The 17,336-nt window shown below is 40.9% G+C and overlaps 1 protein-coding gene, 1 long non-coding RNA gene and 1 pseudogene across 5 annotated transcripts; 2 read left to right on the top strand and 1 right to left on the bottom strand.

Annotated features, from left to right (window-relative positions):
• Positions 1-874: 874 nt before the first annotated feature.
• On the top strand, positions 875-6,264 carry LOC112902273. 4 transcript variants are annotated; one of them, XR_003230553.1, is made up of 12 exons: positions 875-1,318; positions 1,636-1,732; positions 1,868-2,038; positions 2,129-2,231; positions 2,655-2,805; positions 2,885-2,968; positions 3,046-3,393; positions 3,626-3,934; positions 4,021-4,499; positions 4,591-5,620; positions 5,757-6,027; positions 6,141-6,264. It is a non-coding gene; the product is annotated as an uncharacterized LOC112902273 (long non-coding RNA). The 4 variants fall into 4 exon arrangements; XR_003230550.1 differs by having other exon boundaries at positions 4,021-4,093; positions 4,193-4,499; positions 4,591-6,027; XR_003230549.1 differs by having other exon boundaries at positions 2,117-2,231; positions 4,591-6,027.
• A 1,816-nt stretch (positions 6,265-8,080) lies between these two features.
• On the bottom strand, positions 8,081-12,914 carry LOC112897941 (annotated as a pseudogene).
• On the top strand, positions 12,910-17,179 carry LOC112878997 (eukaryotic translation initiation factor 2A). The gene is made up of 13 exons (XM_025943309.1): positions 12,910-13,058; positions 13,155-13,515; positions 14,104-14,290; positions 14,387-14,621; positions 14,695-14,763; positions 14,878-14,979; positions 15,135-15,175; positions 15,390-15,523; positions 15,596-15,659; positions 15,778-15,874; positions 15,952-16,070; positions 16,725-16,750; positions 16,833-17,179. The coding sequence occupies exons 1-13, from the start codon at positions 13,025-13,027 to the stop codon at positions 16,933-16,935; spliced, it is 1,572 nt and encodes a 523-aa protein (XP_025799094.1). The 5' UTR covers positions 12,910-13,024; the 3' UTR covers positions 16,936-17,179.
• The last annotated feature ends 157 nt before the right edge of the window (positions 17,180-17,336 follow it).

Raw genomic sequence — 17,336 nt, forward strand, 5'->3', positions numbered from 1 at the left:
TTTCCACCCAAAAGCTAAAACATTTTCATCAAAGTCTTCTACGTACCCACCCTGATGTACATGCTGCATGGAGCACCCTCACGTGCATAATTAAGGGAGAAAAGTGCTCCCCGCATATTTCTTATGCATAAACTCGATTTTTCTTTCAAATTCAATCCTCCATAATTCGCGTCACGGTGTGTTTGGAAGGAGAAAAAAATACCCTCACGCGCACATTTAAGGGGAGAAATTTGCTCCCCGCATATTTCTTTCCTTATGCATAAACTCGACTTTCCTTTGCACATTCAATCCTCTATAATTCGCGTCACGGTGTGTTTGGAAGGAAAAAAATACCCTCACGCGCACGTTTAAGGGGAGAAGTTTGCTCCCTGCATATTTCTTTATGCATAAACTTGACTTTCCTTTGCACATTCAATCCTCCATAATTCGCGTCACGGTGTGTTTGGAAGGAAAAAAAGTACCCTCACGCACGTTTAAGGGGAGAAATTTGCTCCCTGCATATTTCTATTCTTATGCATAAACTTGACTTTCCTTTGCACATTCAATCCTCCATAATTTGCGTCACGGTGTGTTTGGAAGGAAAATATCCTCACGTGTAGCTTTTTTGGATCTTTGATCACTTTCATATTCTTCCTGCCATTTGAACGTCACACGTTTCCCTGACTCACCAAACGGTGATGTGTGATCGCCCCGTCATCGGGCGCGATGAGGGCGCGGCGGCGGTAGCAGCAACTGGGTCAGCTTCAGCGGTGACGTGACGCGTTCGGCATCCGGGCTAAGGGCACTCCCGTCGAGAGGATGAAGAAGTGGCGGGTAAGTAGGCTACTCCTGTCCTCCAGTCCCTGATATTTGCAGTTGTGACTTGTGAGTGCGTTCCGGCGATGTGATGTCCGTAGTGTGGCGTATCTCCACTTGTTCTGGGTTCACCGTGGTTGGGTTGGAAGTAGCATGTCGCTAGCCTGCGTTTTTGTCCGCTCGAGGCTTAAGCTGTGTGTTTGGGACTCTGGCCCTTTGGCCTTTGGGTTGGGTTTTCTGCTTTTGGATCGTTTGTTTGTTTCAGCATCAAACTTGTTGGTTTCTGCGACGAACTGCTCCGTGTGTTTCAGTTTCAGTTAGAGATTTCCGAATTCGAATTATTATATCCAGTTGCACCCTTTCTGATCAGATTTGATTCTGGCCAGATGCTTTTTCAGTGACGAACTCTGGCGATTGGATTTGTTCATGCTTTCACTTATCCCCAATCAGTTGTTCTAGCCACCGGCGCCCCTGTACGCCGTAGAAGTGTGCCCTCGAGCTCTTTGTTAAAATTAATAGAGAGGTGAGTTGTTGTTCTCCATCTAACGATTGATTAAATTATTTCTTAGATGCTTTTAGTTATTATGGCGCAATGCACATGTTATTCTTTTGATCAGTTGTTGTTCTCCATCTAGCGATGGATGGCCACCAACCATTTGGAAATATCACAAATAGTAGAATCGTCGTAAGCGGCAATTACATGAGCAACCTGTTATCCATGATGTTGATGATGATATTTTTTTCTTATCTTCTTTTAGTAAATAAATTGTTATTATAAACTTTGTGCTTCATGGTTGTGAATAAACAAGTGATCTGTTCATGGTTCTTTTACAACTACAGGTGATTTCACTGATCAAAGGGAAGCTAAGTGGCAAAGAGCAAGTGAGAAGTACGCAAGCCTGCTAGCTGATAAAAAAGCGGAGTTGAATGCAAAAAGGTGGGAAAATTACCATCGAAAAAAGACTGATAGAGAAACTTCTCGGAATAATACAAAGAATCTCGGGATAGTTTTTTTAAAGCTTACCCATTAGTGTGGGAGTTTGCTAACTCAAAATGCATTTACCATGTATAGGTGTTGCGTCTGTGATTGATGAAACAAATACATCCAATAATATTGTTCAGCAGCCGACTTTTGAGTTAGATGAGAGAACCACGTATGATTTTGATGATTCATGGTTGCATCGGAATGATTTTTTCTAAAGAATTCCAATGGAAGATACTAGCACTCTATACACAACATATGGTATTGTTAATTATCCATATTAAAACTAGGTCATAGGCAGTATCAATTCATTAACATTCTTACACTATTTTTAACCAGCTGTTCTTCTAGAATTGTCACTTATCGAGAAGCGGAGAGAGAAAGACAGAGAAAGGTGGAGCAAAAGGTACCCTAATACGACAGATGATAAGAAGGCTAAGAAAAATGCCAACAAGTGAGCAACTAGAACCGTCAATTATTCAGATGTTATTGCCAGTGTTGCAGCCAATGAAGGTTTTCACATGCCTTCAAGCATCATTATTTCTATTACAACATATATGGTGTATTTCTTAAATTATTATATTTGCATAAATATTTGTGTGTAGAATGAACAGATGGTACCTCTGTCACACTATTTTCTACTGGCACATCAAGAGTTGAGGATGAGATTACTCTGGAGGAGCTGAAAAGGGAGAAGGGAGAGTGATAGAAGAAGATATTTTGAAATGATAGATTTAGCAAAGCATGAGAAGATATTGAAAGCTAATAAGTGCTGAAAAAAATATACCCAATCAAGATACTATAATCTATAATCCAGTATGAAAATAACTATCATATTTGTTATATATGAACCATAATATTTGGCTTACAATTTCAGGTGAACATATTGGTACAAGGACCTTACAATTTGCATTGACGCAAAAAACAGTCTGGTCGATTAACCAGGGTGCGCACTAGAAATATTGATTGAGAAGATCAGTTTGACTCGGCTTTATGGAAACCAGATGATCCGATGCATGGAGTTGAAGGTATATTTTTTTTATTTCTAACTAGCTTATGAAAATGTATTCTTACGTGATAATAATGATATGATTTACTATTTAATAGAGAATGATTTAGACCAAATAAACCCATAGGATCCTGAAATGGAGAATATGGAAGACGGTGAAGCTCGTGTATTTCAGTTTAGAGGTTTGTTTCTTATTCGAGTAATTACCTGACTACTATTAATACTTTGTCTCCCACTAAATATCCTTTTTTTCATGCAGATTTTCAATATGACTATGCCGTAGATCCCGATATTACCTTCAGATATTCGTATCAATATGATGCATTGTACAAGGATCTTCCAAAGAAACAGCATACCCTGAAGAAGGCTAAATACTGCGAATTCTGCAATTCAAAGAGCTTCCCACGTGAAGAGCCCACCTTCTGTTGTAGGAAAGAAAAGGTTAACATATATATTCTAGAGTTACCAGCTGGACTACGCTGATTATTCACGAGTCAGACTGACAAGGATGCAAAGTATTTTCGGAAACAAATTCGGTAGTTTAACTTGCATTTCTCGTTCACAAGCTTTGGAGTTTCTATTGATCATCATCTCGCGCCTGCACGAGGTACTGGTGTGTATTGTTTTAAAGCATATGATCAGATATATCATAGGTTTGATTAGCTTGTGCCTGGTGGGAGAGGGCCTCGCCACATGCAGCTATACTTTTATGACACGGATTGCACATAGGGTCGAAAGGTCTTCGAAGCTTGATACTACACTAATCCTGTTGATTTTGGGAATCGTACATGACAATCCATATGTATTTAGGAATCTCGGTTCTATTTCTAATATTGCAGAGTACAACATTGAACTTAATACCAGCATATCTGTTGATCAGAGGAGATATAACGCACCTGGGATGGATCAGGTCGCTGCTATATGGGTGGACGGTAATAACCCTTAGCAGAGATTTTCTCGTAGCATAATAATTTACGACAATAAGGATAGACCTCACCATGTCAGGGCGTACCATGGTTGCTACGACCCATTAGTCTATCCTTTGTTTTTTCCCGGTGGTGAGACCGGATGGGAGGATAAAAAGATCGAGGATCAGGTTTCACCTCCTTCTAAGCCGAAAAGAGAGTTTACGAAGCATAAAAAGCAAGGTTTGTATCGAGTTGTATATTATTTTACAATAATTATGTGCTCATGTTTGGACACTATATTGATTTCTATAATATCGCATTTACAGGTGATCTTGGTGACGGTGACGAATTAAGTGCAGTTCAGGTGCAGCCTCTTAAGAAAGCAAATCCAGCTGAAAGGTGAGAGGTACTATCTTCGGATTATGTTGAACCATGTTAGGGGTGCAACCTCGTACGAGAATCTGAGAACATGCATGGTGTTACATATGAGACATTTAGGCGGGCATGTGAGGTTATGGGACTTGTTGAATCAAACAAGTCACTTGATGACTGCCTTACGGAGTCGGCTACGTTCAGGATGCCTTATTCGATGCGGAGACTTTCTGCCACTATAATGGTTTTTTGTGAGTGTGCTAATATTCGACGTCTTTGGGATAATCATCTTGACTCAATGTCTGAGGATTTTTGCCGTACATGTGATAATAGCTCGAGAATTGAACAGATGGTGTTTAGAGATATATCTTATCATTTGACATCTATGGCAAAGATATTAGGCACTACGGTCTTCCGGAGCTACATGAGACTGGTGCGTAATCTTTAACGTACATTTGCTTTGAGTATCATTTACATTTAATTTGAGCTATTATCACATCTTACCATATTTATATGCTGGACAGAGGAAGAGTGGTCGAAGGATCATTATAGAGAGCTTACGGAGGAACTGAATCTTGGATTTGATGAGGATCATCTGAAAATTATTGGTACGCTTAATGCAGAACAAATGGCTGGTTATGAAGAAATACTTGATCACGTGTTGAAGAACAAGGACAGGTGTTCTTTGTAGATAGTCCTGGCAGCACCGGTAAAATGTATCTCTACAAGGCTTTGATTGCTAAGGTGCGGTCAATGGATCTTATTGCTACTGCTACTGCTACATATGGTATAGTTGCTAGCATTATGCCTGGTGGGCACACCGCACATTCCAGGTTCAAAATTCTAATAAAGCTGAGTGGCAATACTATGTGTAGCTTTACAAAGCAGAGTGACACAACGTAGTTGCTAAGAAGGACATCTCTGGTAATATGGGATGAGGTTGCAATGACTAAGAGGCAAGCGGCTGAAACTCTTGACAGGTCATTGCAGGATATAATGGGCTGTGAGAAGCCGTTTGGAGGGAAGGTTTATGTTGTTTGGTGGCGATTTCAGACAGGTTCTTTCTATGGTGCCCCGTGATACAAGAGTCCAGATCACAGATGCAACCTTACTAAGGTCATACATATGGGAAAGTGTTCGGCGGATCAGGTTGACACAGAACATGCGAGCTCAAGCTGATACGTGGTTTGCAGATTAATATTAAGGATTGGTAACGGGACGGAGGAAATATTTGATGGTGACTACGTGTGGCTGCCTGATGACATTTTGATTGAGAACCCTCCGGAGGATGATTTCATTGACATTCTTATTGATTGTGTGTTCCCGGATCTTGTTGCTAATTACACTTCTGCTACTTATATGCGCGAGCGTGCGATACTCTCCACCAGGAATGAATATGTTGATGCGGTGAATGCACTTATAACTGATAGATTTTCAGGGAAGCATAAGGTTTTCTACAGCTTTGACTCTATCGATGATGACTCGCGCAACAATTATTATCTTGGTTTTCTCAATTCGATTACTCCTAATGGGTTGCCCCCTCATGAGTTGAAGGTTAAGAAAAATTGTCATGTTATATTGCTTCGTAATCTCGATCCTCGTAATAGCTTATGCAATAGCACTCGGCTAGTGGTACGGGGATTTCAGAATACTACAATTGATGCGGAGATTGTTAATGGGTAGCGTGCAGGTAAGAGGGTGTTCATTCCGAGGATTCCAATGTCTCTTTCCAAAAACCTCATTCTTCCGTTCAAATTTAAGAGGAAGCAGTTTCCCATCCGGTTGAGTTTTGCTATGACAATTAACAAAGCGCAGGGTCATCTCCCCGAGCCTGTATTTTCACACGGACAGCTGTATATGGCGTTGTCCAGATGTGTTTCTTGCAAAGAGAAACATGAACATTGATCCTACTGGAAAGAGTATGAAAAATATTGTATACGGAGATATCTTGGAATCCTGAGGTATGTTTTTTGCTTCAATTTTATATAATTGTGATGTGTAATAATATGCATTTATGCACTCATATAGTCATGTGCTTTCATGCTCCTTCTAATCACATGTATTGTTCCTGCAGGTCACGGGCTTGAAGATTATGAGTGTTAACGGCTTATTAGAATATTTTTAAATGTTAGAATTCGTGATGATTAAATAAATGTATACAACTTTACATGTCTTCATATTGATACGCGACATGTCCATTATTGGATTAGTCCTATATATATATTAATTTTTAAAATTTTATTATATAAATAAGATTATATATATAAGGTGTATTTGTAATTTCTTTTACTCAGTTGTATCTTGTGAGATTTCTAACAAATTCTAAAAAAAATTAAACTCGTGCCATGCATCTCCACTAGTAAAAGAAAAGAAAAGAAAACCCACAACCAGAGCCATCGGCAGCCACAAAATAAACTGCCCGTCCCACGCGTGAGGCCGACACCGACGCGGCGACGCCCCTACAAACTGTATCCTGCACCGGGGCGATCCGCGCATTAACCGGCCGGCCGGCGCGCCGACCCGCCGGGCCGCGGCGCGCCAACCAGTGCGCCGACCGCCGCAGGCATGGATCCCGTCAGGATCCATCTATCCGGTTGGCCCTCCCGTCTGAACCGGTGGCTCTCCGGCGCTCGTGGCCCAGGCCGCGCGGCGAGTCCGCCTCGCTCCGGTCTACAGCGCATTGATGAGCCGAGGTTGACGCGCGCGGCGATGGATGGGTCATGGGTGATGAAGGAGAGAGGCGGATGGATTTTGATTTGTTGCCGCGAGCTGCTGTTGCAATGCAAGTGGCGATGCGATACTTATCCGGGCACTGCTATGCTGGATCGCTGGGCTGTGACTTGGCGTGATGGCGTCTTGGTTGGATGGGAGCCCTGGGAAAAGCGTACGCCTTTTGCTGTTCTTGGATGGAGATGATCGTGGAATGTTGGCTGCATGCGTTTCTTTTTCTTCATTGATGACCCTTTTTGGTGTTCACAGAACGTGTTACGTGCGCCTCGCAAGAGGAAAAAAAGGTTACATGCAACTACGCGAGTGTGTAGGGTCGGGGCGGGGAGGGGGTGGAGCGTGCAATCGGAGAACAGTGCTGTGCATGCAAGAGAGAAAAGGTGGCAGTCCTTTATGGCACAAACCGTAGAAACGGAACGGAATGGCGTTGCAGGTTCTTCAGGTGACGCGCCTTTCTGTTTCCAGCAGTTCGTCCTTGTGCCTTGTGCAAATGGCTTCGTCAGTTCGAGCTTTCCGTGAAGTTGCAGTGCATGTTAGCGGGAGCATTTTTGTTTATTAAAACGTAGTACAAACGATGACGTTAATCGTTAATAAACACCTATGAATAACACACGCAACCTTATCCTTATGAGCACAAGCTTATCCTTATGAGCACAAGCTGACAGATTCTCGAGATTAACTAAATCACCACAAACGTCTCGCTGTTAACGAGCACGTCATCTACCACTGAAAAAAATAGGCTAGTTAAACTACGAAATAAATCTAAAAAAATATAAGCATCCGTGCTTAATCTAAAACTTGAATTCGGATGAACAAGTTCCACCACGAGGAATGCTCATGGTGGAATCTTACCAGAAACAAAACGATATGAAAAAATGGCGTTTCGAGCATCTCGAATCCTATATGGAAGGGAAAACGGAAGGGGGCTCTCTGTATCAAACTGCATTTTTTTCCTGACACCCAAATTTTTAAACCGTCAGATATAAAATAGATAGCTCAGATTTAACCTTGTTGTTGTGTTGTGATTTTGAGTATATTGCAATTCCGGTGATACTCGAATGTTTTGGCATGTGTTGAACCGGGTATTTTGTGTCTTCCTGACACCCGAATTTTCAAGGATGGGCTTTTTTCTGTGCTTCCGTGGGCTGTCTACCCCCTTTCTGTGCACAGACCACATTTCAGCCATGGCCCTGTGGGAAAAAAAGAGAGGATGGAGAGAGTGGCCATGAAACCCAGGAAAGGGCAGAAAAAAGGCCCTGGAAAAAAGAAAAGTTGAAAAAAAAACTCTGAACAAACAAAAGGCCCACTTCTCCCCGAGCCTACTTTATATAGTACTAACCACTCAGCAAGTCTTTATATATGACAAAGTTACAATTGACATTACATGTATTCCTATGTATAGTTACAGTTGTTGCGTGTTGATTTGACAGGGTTCATATCACTGTACATGTATTGTATTGAAACTGTAACTAAGTTATTTTGGTGCAGGCCCTAAGGGGAAATCAAAGAAGAAAAGAAGGAATCCTCAAGAACAAAGCCTGGACATGCCGCCTCATGTTGAAATGCAACATATAAGCCTACTTTATCCTGAGCAATGACTTGAATGGACATCTGCCTTGAAATGTGAAAAGAACCAGCAACCGGGATGAAAAATCTGCTTTCAAATCTTCACTTACCGCGGAAAAGAAAAAAGAATTCACTCATCCTCCTGGCTCAAAATGCAAAAAGAAAAGAGAATAAATCGGAAAGGTGATATATCATGTACTGTGCCCCTGAAAAAAGGCACGTTCTTGCTCATAAGAAACATATAAATTTATACCTCTTCTCTGAAGCTTATCACAAGCCTCTTCAACCAAGTGTTTGCTGGTACAAACATCAACTCATTGGCGATCTTGATTCTTATGCGGGGCACGTCAGAAACACTAAAAATTTGAGTAAGCAGTGAGCGAGGTGATGTCCAATGTTCTAGGAACATCATCAAAAAGATACCGCAGTCAACCCTCCATGCATTAGATGAAAGCTGAGGACCGAGGTTTCTTTTACCAATTTGACCTATATGAGATAAGTTTAAAACAGCAGTTTTTAGATCCACACACAAAAATTTTCAGCGAACAGGATTGGTGAGTCAGCAGCGACAAATTCAACATGATATTAAAGGAGGCCATAAAAAACATATTGCTAGATTTAAAGGGCAAGTGGATGCCATGAAGAGTAGCTAGCAAAATAAAAAAAAAAGCAAAAGAAGCACGAGGAGCCAAAAATATAAAGGCAGAGTCAGAATAGGACTGACCACTCAGCTAGTATGAGATGTCTTTATACATGACTAAATTAGAACTACCATTACATATATCCCTATGTACATTACAGTGGTTGCATATTGGTTTGACGGTGTTCACATCACTGTAAATATATTGTTTTGGAACTGTAACTAAGTTATTTTGGTGCAGGTTCTAAGGGCACGTCAGAAACACTAAAAACTTGAGTAAGCAGTGAGCGAGGTGATGTCCAATATTCTAGGAACATCATGACAAAAAGATACCGTAGTCAACCCTTCATGCATTAAATGAAAAGCTGAGGACTGAGGTTTCTTTTACCAATTTGGCCTATATGAGATAAGTTTAAAATAGCAACCAAAAGATCCAACACAAAATTTTCCAGCTAGCAGCTTTGATGAGTCAGCAGCGACAAATTCACATGACAGTAATGGAGGCCAGCAAAAAACATGTTGATAGATTTAAAGGGCAAGTGGATGCCATGAGGGAGAAGCTAGCAAAGAAAGAAAGCAAAATAAGTGCGAGGAGCCAAATTATAAAGACAGAGCAAGAATAGGACTGACCACTCAGCTAGTATGGAAGGTCTTTATATATGACTAAATTAGAACTAACATTACATATATCCCTATGTACAATTACAGTTGCTGCGTATTGGTTTGACGGTGTTCATATCACTGTAAATGTATTGTTCTGGAACTGTAACTAAGTTATTCTGGTGCATTCTCTAAGGTCCCGTTTGGAACTTTGGAACTGAATTCCATTCTAATAATTATAATTTAGGCACAAATCTATTAAGCTAATATGATTATATACGGAATATATTTGTATACTATTGTTGGCCATATGAGGGAGATACTTATGTGCTATATTTCTACTATAGAGCAGTGAGCCAAAGAGCGTGCTATAAGTTACAGAATAGAAACATAGCTTGGTGGTGTATGAAATCAATTTCCATCTCCCATCCTATGAATTTAGGATAGGCTTATATCTAAACTTTGAAAAGTGGTGAGATGTCAAATTCTAAGTCAAATAGCCTAGTTTATTAAGTAGATTTCAATTCCTCCAAAATGAGAGGATCCAAACAGCCCTTAAGGGGAATTCAAAAGAAAGAATGCTTAAGGACAAAAGCATAGAAGGGAAAATTTGAGCACTTACAAATTATTGGCGCCTTGTTTAGCTACTGTAGGATACACAAACTCATATTTATCAATCTCATGTCCATCGGTACTTCATCCTTTTCATTCTGAATATATCGATCCCAATTCACTTGAACATGTGAGATCTGAGATGAAAAGAGAAGCAAATAAAAATATTTTAAATAAAAATTCACACAAGGAATACTTTTAACAAAGGAAAATGTCTTATATATCTGTATGTGTTCTATGGAAACTTACAAGCAGATCTCTAACATGCTCTTGGTACTCATCATCTTTTGAGTAATATGAGTCGAGGAATACGAACATGCGATCCTTTATATCAACGATGAACATAAACCAATGTCTCTCGAAAAGGATTGGGAGAAAAAGCTGTGGGAACATAAAATGAACATAATAAATTGCCGGATTCATTTTCATATGGTGTCATTGCATAAAGGACAAAAGAAGCTGCATGTTGATGAAAAATCATATTAGACTTATGCAAAGGGCGTGCTTTCCTTGAGCCTCTAAAAGCCTTGGATAAAATACCTTGGCTGGCATCATCAGGGAGCATAAGCAGGTTATCCTGTTTTGAACGCGCAAAAAAAGAAAAAGAAATACAAATTCAGAAACTTCAAATGTCCAGACCAAACAATATTAGGTAAATGAAAATGTGTGTATGACTACTGACACCAATATTTGAAAAGAAGTAATGTTTCTTTGAAACACCAGGATGTCCACAAGGTTTGTAAAAGAGATGTCGAATAAAGATAGAAAACACAAAGTTACTCATGACACCCCCTGGTTTGCAGTGCACTCCTTTGATCTTGACAGCGGGCTGGCTGGCCCATCAAAAAAGAACGAAGATATATTTATTAATTAAATCTTAGCTATACAGATATTGATACAAAGGGCAAATAAACAAATTAAAAAAGAAAAGTGGAGTTAGAATCGAGGTGCGTACTCTTTGTTAGGAGATGATGCCAATGCACATATAACTTTGTAATTTCTAATCTCAGATTCAGAAACATGAAACCTCTGTCTAGCATAGAAAATTGCATAAACACATAGCTGCGCAGAGAGGAGCATGAAACATACAGGAAGTCGATGTATTAATGCCTGTACAGATGAAATTGGATGAACAAAAAAGACATATATTGAAAATGTTAGTTGGGGGTTATACTAAATAACTACATATGAAGCACACAGAAAAAAAAGCATGATGCCAGAGGAAGGCATATTATTTTGCTGAAATCTGCTTCTTCATAACAGTTATAAAATGATAAGATTAAAATATGATAGAACATAAGAACAGAATGATCTAAATATATCACACATCCATGCCTCTAACTAGTGTCTTTACCACGCTATTGGGAGTGTCTCAGTGTCTGTATGGGGTGGAGGGGGTTGCTAATACTACAGAAATCCCCAACCGAGCTATGCAGAAAAATCAAACTCGTCATTCCACGCTACCCTCACTAAAACCAAGCTATCAGAATCTAGTGTCCCCTTCACCCAAACCCCAGAGCTTTCCATGCACTCGCTGCAAAAAAAAAAAAAAGACCATGAAAAGAGAGGAGCCCCGCCATCCGTAAATAAAATTACCGACCAGACAACACAGATTGCTATCCAAACCCTACATTCCGCGAATCCTTTGATTCCCCCCTCCCTGCGTCAGAAATCCCTACCCGATCTCAAACTTGCATCACCTTAAACTATCTCAAATCAACAGATAAAACAAACGCGAACATGAAATCCGTCGAGTGTGGGTGCAAATTAACAACTAAACCACGAAATCAAAAAAGGCAGGAGAAAGGGGGATCAAAAGATAAAAACCTGGGAGGAATCGCGTTCCCGCTCCACCTTCCTCGTAAACCTCTCCCCACCATCTTCTGATTTCATTTTATTTTTGAAATGCAACGGGAGGAAATGAAAATGGGCGTCAAACTGAAAAAATCCAGCGCATATAAAGGCTTCCCGTAACAGGCCAAAAACAAACAAAAGCCCATATTGGGCCGCAACAAACAACCCAGCCCACAAAACACTCACACGAGCTCATCTCAGACCAGACTGACGAAATGCGGAACGAATCTTAAAGCGACATCCTACGGACAGAAAACCGGGTGTGGGAGAGAACAGAAATGCCCGGGCATGATTTAGCTTTCCCGAAACTGGAACCAACAAGAAACGGGAACATTTTGATTATCGAAACACAGCCATACGAAAAACTAGCGTCCAAGCATCACGCATCCTATATGGAAGGGAAAACGGAAACCAACAAGAATTACCGTTTGGATAAAACGAACCCTAAAAAAGCATAATTAAGAAAACAGATAGACCAAAGATTTTTCCCAAGAGGTAGGGCCCCCATATTTAACTATTTTGGTTAAAATACTTTATTTTGGTTAAAATACTTCTTATTTTATATTATAATTTCTTCCTCTTTATTATATATAAAATTATCTTTCTTCTTCATTTAGGATTTTTTTCGCTTCCTAGGTGTAAAACCTGGCCCCGTAGCACCAATTAATACATAGCAAATTTGCAACTTGGCTTAGGTGGGCTGGCCGGGCTTCCGTAATGGGCTTGGGCCCCACACTGTTGAAATCTAGCCCAAAAACACCAGAACGCGTTCCCGGTACACTGACAACGACGGCCCCACAAAAGCTTACCCCACCTGTCAGTTACAGTAGCAAAGCCTGCCATCGACATCATCCCACATCGGCTCTACACCGTCCCCAACCTCTCCGTCCCGCGCCGCCGCCCGCCACTGTTCTCGCGATCTCGCCGGCGCTCGCAGAGGACTCGTCGTTTTCTCGGCCATGGCGTCTCCACCACCTGCCCTCGAGATCCTAGGTACCCTCCTCCGCCCCGTCTCTCTCCTTGCCGCGTTTTCCCGTCCTATCTAGCATTTGCGGCCCGCCCTTCTGACGGAATGCTCCAATCCCGCAGTGCGCGAGCCCGACGGCTTCTCGGTGTGGTCCGGACCGCCTTACCCTCCGGGCACCACCAGCCCGTCGCAGAGGCTACCCAAGACGGCGTGCAGCGCCACTTCCTTCTCGGCCGACGGTGCCCGCCTCCTCGCTACGGTGGCCTCGGCCTCGGCTACTGTTTACGACTGCCGCACGCTCGCTGTCGTCAAGTGCTTCGAGCTCCCGGGCCTCCTCGCCGCCGCGCTGTCGCCCACGGGGGCGTATCTGCAGACCTTTCAGAAGTCGTCCTCGCCGCAGGAGAAGAATGTCACGGTCTGGCAAATCGACACCGCCGTCGCCCTCTACCAACACTACCAGAAGAGCATGTCTAAGGCCACCTGGTTCGTGTTACTTGAGCCCTGTTGGTACATATAAATTATGCCGCATGAACTGTGATCCCTTGATTTTGCTTGTGGAGCCATGTCAAACAAAAACGTAATTAAATTAAGTTAAATTAAACCGTGCTTGTAGAGATATTGATATGTAGTATCTGTTTGCCAGCATGATAGGCGCTTGCTTATTAACTACATTCTGCACATTTGCTCTTGCTATCGTTTGTGAGTTACCATTGCTGTGATATGGTAGCTGCGTATCAACTCCGGAGCAGTTGCAAATAATCTATTGCTGGTTGTTCCTATCAAAATCAGTGGTATTTCGTTGGAACACTTGTAAAAATAGCAAGATTTTCACTCAATTGAAGACAATAGAAATATCTCCTAGCACCCAATCCTTAGTGATTTCATTGGGTACTGACTAGGCTTTTTATCCTGGTTTCTGTATTTGAGATGCTAACACTAGCTCTTGATCATTGTATATCAATTCTTCATTAGCTGCACACACGAGATTAGGGGAAACCACAACTTGGGATAGGAAAGCTTGAGGTGCATTTCAGTTTTTATGATGCATGGCATTGCTGATTGAACTCACAGGCCAATGATCCAGTTTTCTGCGGATGAGTCAGTCGGTTGCCGGATGATGCCTAATGAGATACAATTCTTCGATCCAAAGGATTTCACAAAAGGGGTTTTGAGTAGGATAAGAATGCCTGGCATAGCTGCAATGCAGCTAGCAACTGCACCAGGATCTCATGTTGCTGGATTTGTCCCAGAGGCTAAGGTCTGGGTTTTATGTTTTGTATTTAGGTAACTAGATTGTGTTTCCGCATACTAGTTTCACAAGCTCACTGATATTTCTCTATCTGATTTCATGTAGGGTGTTCCAGCCAGTGTTCAGATATTCTCTTCCAACAAGGATGCACAAAATCAAGCTGTTGCTCGCAGGAGTTTTTTTCGTTGTTCCACTGTTCAATTACACTGGAACAAGGGGTCTACTGGACTACTTGTTCTTGCTCAGGCTGATGTTGATAAAACCAACCAGAGTTACTATGGTGAAACCAAGTTGAACTACTTGACAACTGACAGGGCCTTTGAAGGAATTGTTCCTCTTAGTAAGTTTTTACTTAGGTTTTGAGAAGATTTTTCCTTTAATTTATGGTCTCTGACCCTATCGTGTATTGGCAGAAAAGGATGGACCAGTGCATGATGTTCAATGGTCTTCTTCAGGCTCTGAATTTGCTGTGGTTTATGGATGTATCCTTACATTTACTTTATAACTGTGCTTTTATGCAATGTAGAATTTTGGTGTAATGTTTAACCTTTTCTGTTTAGTTTGTCCTTTTTAAGTGCTCCTTAACTTTGTCTCAGTTATGCCGGCCAAGGCAACAATATTCAACAAAAAGTGCAACCCTCTTCTTGAGCTTGGTGAAGGACCTTACAATACCATAAGATGGAACCCCAAAGGACGATGTATCCTAAGAATAATTTGATGATTCAGTGTACCTGTGTGTTCTAGTTTGATAATGGGCTTGGATATATCTGGTCTTATCTAGTATGAAAGTTGGGCTAAGCCATATAGAATTTACATGCTTTGATGATATCCTTGACCTCATTTTCTCTACCAGTTATTGTGTTAGCAGGATTTGGTAATTTGCCTGGTGATATGGTATATTTCTACACCAAACAGATATTTTTAGCATTACCCTTCACTCTGAAAATTTGAAATTTACTGAGTTGAGGAAATAACACCCATCTTCTTAACCTGTAATTTTGGTAGAGAAGAAACTAAAAGAAACTACAAAAGCAAAAACAAACATGCCTGTTTATAAGCTATCTAGTTACACTGTAATTCATTGGGTATTTGGTTATTCCCTGCACAGGCGTTCTGGGATTATTCAGAAAAGAAATTGGTGGCGAAAACAAAGGCAGAATGTTCTGTCACAAGTGAATGGTCCCCTGATGGTCGTCACTTTATGACTGCTACTACAGCTCCAAGGCTCCAGATAGACAATGGGTACATTTACTACATCTCTGTCATTTAATGGAAACAGTTTAACACCCTTACTGAATGAGAGTCCTGCTGCAGGATAAAAATATTTGACCACAATGGATCTTTGCAGTTTAAGAAGATGTTTGAAAAGCTGTATCAGGTATCTCAGCATAACCATGTTGTTATGCTTTCTAGTTTCTTCTATTTTGGCCCTACACTGTAGTAACAAAATGTTGAACTGCAGCCACACATATATGATTTTTTTTTTAATCAATCAGGCTGATTGGAAGCCCGAAGCACCTGAAAGATTTGGTGACATTACTGACCTGGCAACTTCTTTGAGCAGCTTAAAGATTGAAGAAACAAAGAAACAAGGTTCTAGTGTTCTCTTAGATTGCATGTCATTATGTTCTGACCAATTTGATATCTGATCTTGACTACTGCAATTTCAGCACAAGGTTCCAAATCAGCACAAACATCAAGCAAGGCCCCTCCAACTGCAAGTACAGCATCGAAACCTACAGCATACCGTCCACCTCATGCAAAAGGTTCTGCAGAAATTCAGGATAAGGTATGTCCATATATGTATCTGTGAGTGAATATTATAATATTTCAAATTTGTTGGGCTTGTGATCATACAACTTGCAGGCACATTTCTTGTTTGCACCACTGTTATCAGACCTTAGTTATCTTGATCATTTCATCTTCTGTAAACTGCTATCCAAGCACACTGCCATGCTTTCTGTTAACAGTTCGTTTATGCCAGGCTTGGCAGGTTGCAAACATTTGGTCTCTTGTCATATACTCCTCCTTTCCAAATTTGGTTGCAAACATAGGTTGTTTTGGGTTTTGTAGATACATAATATTTGTTATGGACCTAGATATACGTTATATCTAGATACATAGGAAAAACTATGTAGTATCTAGAGAAAGCCAAAACGACCAATAATTTGAAACGGAGGGAGTAATTCCTTGTTGCCACAGTGCCATCAGGAATAATTAAGGAATGGGTCTCGTACCTAATAAATCTAGTGATGGCCATCCATGCAGAAACTTTAAATGGTTGGCACTGATAAATTTTATTATTTGTGTTCAGTTAATTATCTTTTTTTTCCCGTGTTGCACCGCTTTGCAATACTACCTGCCATAGTTCATGATGTTGTAAAAAAATATTTCATTGTTTGACATTGCAAATTGACTTATTATTTTTTGTTGTTCATTGCAGCTTTTTGGTGGACTTGCTCCTACAGGGTCAGTTTCTATTGGCATTTACTCTGTTCTTATGTTGTAGTTTACCCCTAAAAATAACCAACCGGCCTTGACTATGGAACAGGGGAGAGATGAGCAAGAATGCATTGAGAAACAAGAAGCGCAGAGAGAAACAGAAGGAGAAAAAAGCTGCTGAAGGGTCGGGCGCTGCTGCTGATGAAAGCTGATCCCCTGGTTCTATTCCATTAATTTACGGCCACCGAGCGTGACTCATACAGCGACAATTAATTTTTTTTCAATCCGGTGAAATGGCCGTTTGTCTCGTGTATGTATTGGCGTTTACGCTGTTTATGAAACTGATCATAGTTTGGCACAAACTGTGGCAAATTTTGATAGAATTGTATTGAGGATTTGTACTATAAACAACCATATCGGACTGGCAGAAGTGAGCCTATCTCATTTACGTTCTTTTGTTTGGTGGATGCTACGATTTAAAGAGCATAATTTATGATTATTTCAATGGAAATGGCGCTGCTGCTCAAAAACATGTCATGTCAATTGCACAGGCAAATGTTGTAAGAAAACGATGACATAAGGCCACCTTGCTAGCTTAAGTTTGTGAATATGC

This window comes from Panicum hallii, chromosome 1, assembly GCF_002211085.1.
Source record: "Panicum hallii strain FIL2 chromosome 1, PHallii_v3.1, whole genome shotgun sequence".
Lineage (NCBI taxonomy): Eukaryota > Viridiplantae > Streptophyta > Magnoliopsida > Poales > Poaceae > Panicum > Panicum hallii.

Coding starts and splice junctions, on each gene's coding strand:
- LOC112878997 (XM_025943309.1), top strand. CDS start 13,025: ATGGCGTCTCCACCACCTGCCCTCGAGATCCTAG. Junction 14,764..14,877: donor ATTTGCTGTGGTTTATGGAT/GTATCCTTACAT, acceptor ACTTTGTCTCAG/TTATGCCGGCCAAGGCAACA. Junction 15,660..15,777: donor TGTTTGAAAAGCTGTATCAG/GTATCTCAGCAT, acceptor TTAATCAATCAG/GCTGATTGGAAGCCCGAAGC.